At 57.8% G+C, this 7226-nt stretch overlaps 1 protein-coding gene across 1 annotated transcript; it reads right to left on the bottom strand.

Moving 5' to 3' along the window:
• Positions 1–673: 673 nt before the first annotated feature.
• Positions 674–6973, bottom strand: LOC147652142 (maestro heat-like repeat-containing protein family member 7). The gene is made up of 17 exons (XM_086898324.1): positions 6595–6973; positions 6260–6468; positions 5887–5951; positions 5497–5769; positions 5299–5409; positions 5074–5222; positions 4669–4816; positions 4270–4460; positions 4050–4187; positions 3666–3780; positions 3357–3494; positions 2948–3124; positions 2659–2814; positions 2398–2499; positions 1900–2002; positions 1563–1619; positions 674–1245 (listed from the first exon to the last, which is right to left on the bottom strand). The coding sequence occupies exons 2-16, from the start codon at positions 6375–6377 to the stop codon at positions 1591–1593; spliced, it is 2013 nt and encodes a 670-aa protein (XP_086754450.1). The 5' UTR covers positions 6378–6468; positions 6595–6973; the 3' UTR covers positions 674–1245; positions 1563–1590.
• Between the last annotated feature and the right edge of the window lie 253 nt (positions 6974–7226).

The raw sequence follows: 7226 nt of genomic DNA, 5'->3' as shown, positions 1-7226 counted from the left end.
AGAAAGGCAACAGATGCTCTAAAAATACACTTAGTCACTGTGTGTGCCTTATGCTTACTAATGAAAAACTGCAGTATCTATTTTATAAGTTTTAGCCTTTTAGTTAAGTATAGTGTACCCTATATTTTACTCATTTATAATATCTGCTTTTAAAACTTTTTATAATATAGATAAGTTAGGCAAAGTGTTTAGAAATAGATATATAGAAAATAACGTTAGAACTTTTTAAGACTAATACACCTTATATTCTAGCAAATTAGTTATGCATAGAGAGGGGGGAATATGTTGAAGCAGGGTCTAACGCTCGGAAGATATTGGGATGTAAGGGAAAGATAGTAACTTCCCCCCCCCCCCATCTTTAGTGTAGTAATTAGCCCTGCAATTAGCCAATAGCACCTAGCTGTGATGAAAGCAGATGGGAGTAACACAGGGACCCTAGGTTATAAAATGTCAAATTCTCCAGCAATAAACACCATTTGCCATCCATCACATTGATGTCTGTGTGCAGTGGACCAAGTGGCCTGGGTGTTGGTCACTGTGCTGGCTCCTGAACCAGGCAAAGGGTCTGCCTTGCTTTAAAAGACAACAACACGGTGCAGGAGAGAACGGCAGGAGGGGCCTGTGTGTCACAGCGCTCTGGATTTGTTACCCTTCAATTCCGCAGAGATGCAGGTTTAGTGAAAAAGCAAAACTGTTTATTGATGGGATGCGAAGCAAAGGGATGAGCTGAGGGGCAAAAAAGGGGATGGGCAAGGTCTGAGGGCGGGGGGATGGAGCTGTGAAAAGGGATGGAAACTAGTGGGAAAAAGAAGGGATGGGCAGTGTCTGAGGGCTGGAGGCATGGAGCTATCAAAAGGGAAGGAGAATGGAGGGAAAAAGAAGGGATGGAAAGTGTCTGAGGGCCACAGGGAGGGAGGTATTCAAAAGGGAGGGAAACTGAAGGGAAAAAGAAGGGATGGGCAGTTTCTGAGGGCTGCAGGGACAGAACTATCTACAGGCAGGAGGAAAGGGCTGAAGCCATGCGAGCTTCCCACAGGCTCAGCTGTGCCAGTTGTCAGCTGTGCCTGGAGCTCCAGCTGGTCTCTTCTGGTTTCAGCGTAGTCTCGTCTTCCATGGCATCTTATAGGAAGACTGGTTCTCCTAAAGCAGCAGACGAGTGAACTTCTGCTGTTCTTTCAATAAATGTCTGCTGAAAAACTGTGCTCCTCTGAGAAGGGTTGTCATCTCTTCTCAGGACTTGAAGTGCTGCAAGAGAGGGGAACAGAGCCACGATCAGAGCCGGGATCTGTGGCAATCCTAGGAGAAAGTCCTGCCATGGCCATGCCAGCCTGCTCTTGCTGTGGCCACGAGAGTGAAGAGGCCAACAGGATCAGCTGCAAGGTCCTGGTCACCCCACCCAAATCTGCCCCCCATGTCCCTGAAATCTCTCTGTGATATTCCCACACCACCAAGATGTCCACACAGGGAGAGAAGCCGTCCGAAGCCGGGGCACAGATTGCAGCTCCCTTCCCGGGCATTGCAGATCCCCCAGTGCCAGCCCCTCACTGCCAGCTCTCACTCACCCTCGATGAGGGCCTGCAGCTCTTCCTGCTACGCCCTCAGGTGCTTCCTGGCCGTCCCTGGGAACACAGAGCCTGTCAGGGCCCTGGCAGCACAGCTCCCTGCTAGCGGCGCTGCCAGCCCTGGGGCCACACGGCCTCCCGCCCCGGCAGGGCTCAGCCCCAGCCCTTGCCGCATCCTGACTCAGCCCAAGGGCACGGCTGCCAGAGGCCGGCAGCAGCCCCGAGGGCAGCCGGGGCTCCAGGGCGCCGGGCCCGGGTGCCGCTGCCGGGACAGCAGCAGCCGGGGCCGGGGCCGAGCTGCGGCGGGGCGGGGAGCCAGCCCGGGCTCGTGGCTCACCGATGAACCTGATGGCTGCCACTCGCAGGGACTCCTGTGGGCTGTCCACGTACGGCAGGGCCCGGTGCAGGTACTCGGCCGCTTGGCTCCTGTCGTCTGACAGCTGCAGAGAGCGGCAGGAGGGAAGGGTCGGTGCGGGCTCTGCCCCTCGGCCGGGCGCTGCCTGCGGCCAGCCCGGGCCTCCCGTGCCCGCCCAGCCCTGAGGCACCGGGCAGCAGCCACTGGCGCCGGGCTCTGGAGGGGGCAGAGGGCCGGCTGCTGCCCGGGGAGCTGCGCTGCCCCCAGGCCCGCAGCCCCACTGGGCTGGGGCTCCATCGGCACCCGGCTCGGGGACACAGGAGCCTGGAGAAGAAGCCGTGCAGCCCGGGGAAGGGAGCGGTGTGTGGGGCACAGGCTGTCTCCCATGGGTGCAGCACTGGGCCACAGCTGCCAGCTCCACACACTGAGCACTGGGGGCAGGGAGCTTCTCAAATTTGGGCTTCTCCAGGCCGTTCTTACCAGACAGTCAGCAAACTTCCACAGCTCCTCCTTCATCACCAGCTGCTTGAGATTCCTCCTCTTGAGGAAGTCGGCCACACGGAGCAGCGTTTGCTGAGAGGCCTGGAGAGCAGCAGAGATGCAGAGATGGCACTGCAGCCAAGGGCACAGCACTCTTTTCTGGCTGACAGGGCCCAGAGGAAGCTGCAGCCTGGGAGGTTCCAGGACAGGAGGAAGCCGATGCCCCTCCCAGGGATGCACCGGCATCACAGCAAACCTCACCTTTGCCACACGCCAGTTCTCATCATAGCAGTGGATGAAGAGTGGAAACAGGCTCTGGTTCAAAATCTTCTCCAGAGGCTTCTTTCCCTCATCCACTACCAAATCCATTGTCATGAAGAAGAGGTCAAGGGAGAGCAACTGCATGTGGCTGTGGCCCTGGAGGAAAAGAAATGAAAAAGACCTTAATACCAATTCCTCCAGGCTCGACTGGACAAAGGCCCAGAAATCTGTAAGACACAAAGTTTCTGGGCAGCAGCCAATGCCCATGGCTGGGGGCACAGAGCCTTACGTGATCAAAGAGCAGCATGAGTGCCTGAGCCAGCTTTGGAGCAGTGGTGCTGCATATCACAATGTCGTTATTCTTGAGCATATTGATGAACACACGGAGGGTCATGCCAACCACATTTCTATCTGCATCACCCAGCAGGTCCTGAAGGCGTTGAGACAGGCTGCACATCCTTATGGCCTGTTTGGAACACAAGGCTGTGCTGGGAAGCCCTGAACGGCTGCAGCGCCAAGACCGCCCTGGCACTGCAACCCCACCCTGCTGCTGCCGGGCCCAGAGGCCAAAGGCCTGTCCCAAAGCACTCAGGCAGGTGAGACAGGAGAGCTGGGAGCAGCTGCCTCAGCTCCTGAAGCCCAGCCAGCCCAAGGGCCTGCTTTGCCCAGCACAGCTTCAGCCGCTGCCCCGTTCTCACCATCGAGGGATCCTTGCTGATAACCACGAGGCCTCTGAGCGCCAGGCGACGCCTCTGCCTGCACTCGCTCTGCAGGTGCCTTGACACCATCTCAAGGACATCCTCACCGTATGTAATCAAATCTAAGTACTCGAGGACCTGAAAGGCACAGGGCAGTGACAGGGGAGCCGGCTGGCAGGAGCCTGGAACTGCACAGGGCTGGGCCCAGGCAGCAGCACAGGGCGCGGGCACCGTCCCAGGCAGCTGTGGCTATGCAAGGGGACAGGGCTGGCAGGCAGCTCAGCGAGGTAGTGCTGCCATGGGGCTCACCTCCACAAGGAATGCCAGGGAGGACAGTTCACAGGGTGCCTTATCCCTGGCGAGTGCCTTGAGCAGCTGGATTGCAATGCGGGAACAGAAGCGGACCAATCCATGGCGCATCACCCTGTCAGGGGGAAAACAGCACCAAGACTTGAGGTGTGGAGGGGCAAATCTCTGCCATGAATGACTCACAGAGATCTGGCCTTTCCCCAGCATCCTTGGAGGGATCATGGGTGCTTTGGGAGGTGGCTTCTTTTGGGCACCCTCCTCTATCAGCCGTTTCCAGTCTGCTCAGCCATCCCTCAGTGATGAGGCCTTCTGGCCATGACCATGGGGACTATGAGGGGCATAGGGCACACATTTCAGAGGCAGTGGGGGGGAAGGGGCTCTTACCTGGCCAGCAGACCCACGGCATTGTGCTGGGTGTCAGCACAGAGGAGCGTGTCCCAGCCACCCTTGCGCTCCATAGCCATCACCTCTTTGGAGCACCCCAGTCGGCAGAGCAGAGCCTTCATGGCCTGCACTGCAAAGCTGTGTGCAGAGCAAAGCCCAGGTCACACTGGGTGCACTGGTGTCAGCCACAAGGGCATGGGAAGGACAGGAGGACTGGCACCTGTTGGGGTTGCTGGGAAGTTGGTGTTCCTCCTGGCATGCTCTCCAGAAGCTGTCAAATTCCTCTGGTGGCATCAGCTGAGTGGTGATGACAACTTGGAACAGCAGAGCCACAAAAAGGCGAGGGGTATAAATGAGCATCGCCTCATGGCACTGAGGCATCTGGACCATCACCCAGAGCACCAGAGTTGCCTGCAAAAGAATCACACCAAGACAGCGCTCAGTGCCGAGGTGTCCGTGGGGCAGGGCCCGAGGGGAGATGCAGAGGGAGCAGTGGGCCCGGTGCCCCCTGAGCCTGCCCCTAGCCCAGGTTTCAGCCCGGTGCCTGAGGCAGGGAGAGGATGGAGAGTTCCTGGGGAAGCAAGCTGCAGGTGATCAAAGGTCAGCTCCAGAAACTCACACTCAAGGGAAAAACATCTTTGTTGTCCCCATCAGAGGTGCAGATGTTGCAAAGTGGCCAGTTCTCCATCACACAGAGCAGTATTGGCACCACTCTCTTCACTGCTGGTCCTGATGAGGCTATGGCTTGCCACATCACTGCAGCAGCTCTGTGGGATCAGAGCTCTGTGTCAGGGGTGTCTCAGTCACAGAGCCATGCTCTGTGTAGCTGTGGGGTCCCAGGTGACAGAGCCCCAGTGCCCTGAGGGGCAGGGAGGGAGCACTGGCAGCAGCCTCAGGAAACAGAGGGGCCCGAGGCTCCTGGGCCTCTCTGCCTGTTGGGCAGAGCCCATTGGACAGGCTGTGCAGGGCAATGGGCCCTAAAGGCCGCTGAGCCCTGAGCTCTCAAGGCACGTGGGCCCCATACCTGTCACACGATGGGGCACAGCACAGGAGGGTCAGCACCACATCAATAGGGTCTTCTTCAGCCAGCCTCACTATGTCGGTTTGCTGACTGGCATCCACAGGGACATGGGACACCAGACTCTGGTAAATGTTCCTCACAATAGCTGGCACCTGGAGGAGGCATGGGGAAGACTTGGAGCGCTGTCCAAGGCAGCAACTTCCCCAGCTTCCCCCAAGAAGTGCTTACCGTCCCATCACACTCTGCTGGCCTCAAAGGCTGAGGGGGCCCTGTGGATGTGGCTTGAAGGGGCACAGGATCCTGGGAGACCTCCAGTTCTGACCCCTGGCTGGCTACCTGCTGGTCAGAAGAAGCAGCTCTCTTGTCAACAATGTCAGAAGAAACACAAGCTTCCTTGAAATAATCCCATATGAGCTCTTGGCTTACAGTGGGAGTGGGTGTCCTGTCAGCATTTGCGATGCCCTGAGTCTCTCTGGTGTCATCATCTGGAATGGCCACGTCCTCAGTCTCTGCCATGTCAGCCTCTGCCCTGTCATTCTTCACTTCAGTCTCAGAAACTTCTGAGGGCTCAGCTGAATCTGGGCTGACATCAGGCTCTGCCTGGAGCTCCTCCAGCCCAGAGTCAGGCTCAGCTGTGCCCTCTGTTCCTGCTGTGGTGGTGTTCTTTCTACGCCGAATGCGCAAGAATTTGCGGAACCTCTGTGCAGAATGAAGAAAGGACAGGGAAGAGGGGCATGTTCCAAGGAGTGCTCCATGTGCAGAGCTGGGCTGAGCAGTGACAGCAGGCCCAGCCCAGGTGGGGATGGCTGCAGGTACCTTCAGCGTTTTGCGGAAGCGGCCCTGGGCAGGCTCCTGCTCTTGTCTCTTGTCCATGGCTGCATCTGGAAAAGAGCAGCCAGAGCTGAGGGACTGCGGGAGAGGCCGGAGAACACAGCCCAGCCTTGCACTCCCCAGGCAGGGACAGCCCTGGGGTGGCTCAGGGGATGGAGCACGGCCACTGGCGGGAGTCAGCCCCAGCCCTTCTTCTCTCCTGTCCTTGGGCATGTCCACATGGGATGGGATGGGATGGGATGGGATGGGATGGGATGGGATGGGATGGGATGGGATGGGATGGGATGGGATGGGATGGGATGGGATGGTTCCTAACTGGCTGCAGCCATCAGCCGTGTGGCCCAGCTCTGCCACTCACCATCCTGCAGTGGTTGGAACTGCTCCAGCTCTTCCTGCTGTTCTGCTGGGGCAGCTCCACGGTCTGTTTTTCTGTTCCGTCGGAACACTTTGAACAGGTTGAGGAATCTGCCTGCCATGATGGAATCCTGCCTCAAAGGCACCTTAAAGCGAGATGCCTTGGGAAATCAAACTGAGAAAACAAACTGTGCAGTTGAGCCTTGAATGCACCTGTGAGAGAGAAGCCTCAGGAAGGCTACACGACAGCAAGTCCTGCAGTCTGGTCTTGAGGGCTCCGGCCACAATGACTTGAGGCTCCTTGTAAATGACTGTGGTCACCAGGTCCCACAGTCTCACCTTGAGGACAGAGGTCAGAAGGATGGGAGATGCCTCAGAAAAGCTCCAGGTCACCAAGTACCGGAGTCTGGCCTTGAAGGTACCTGCAAAAGAAAAGCCTCGGGAAAGCCACGGGCCACCAAGGCCCGCAGTCTTGCCCCGCGGGGACCTGCAAAAGAAAAGCCTCGGGAAAGCCACGGGCCACCAAGGCCCGCAGTCTTGCCACGAGGTCACCTGTAGAAGAAACGCCTTGGAAAATCTCCGGGTTAGACACAAACGAGTGCGCTGTGTGGGGGCTCCTCACAGCACCGCTCTGGCGCGTCCTGTCCCGTCGCGTGCACTGAGCACTGGGGCATGGCCCTGTCACCGCACTGGGACAGCCCCTATGTCACCATGTGTCACAAAGGGCCCTTGGACACCCTGTCCCTTTCCATTCCACGGTTACCATTCTGCACCGTGTCACAAAGGGCCTGTGCACACACTGCCACCTGCCCCGGTTCCGCCCCCATCCCCCCCAAAGTGGCCCAGGTTGGAAGGAATCCCTTGCCCAAAGTGTCTAAGACAGCCTGACAGGATCTTTAGGAACACCTCAAACCATCAGCAAACACTGCCCTGCTCTGCAGGCTCAGGGCAGCAGAAGGAGCCCCCAGGGC

Source organism: Cyanistes caeruleus, chromosome 7 (assembly GCF_971803275.1).
Source record: "Cyanistes caeruleus chromosome 7, bCyaCae1.hap1.1, whole genome shotgun sequence".
In the NCBI taxonomy this organism is placed as follows: Eukaryota; Metazoa; Chordata; class Aves; order Passeriformes; family Paridae; genus Cyanistes; species Cyanistes caeruleus.
This window is presented reverse-complemented; position numbering and strand designations above follow the sequence as displayed.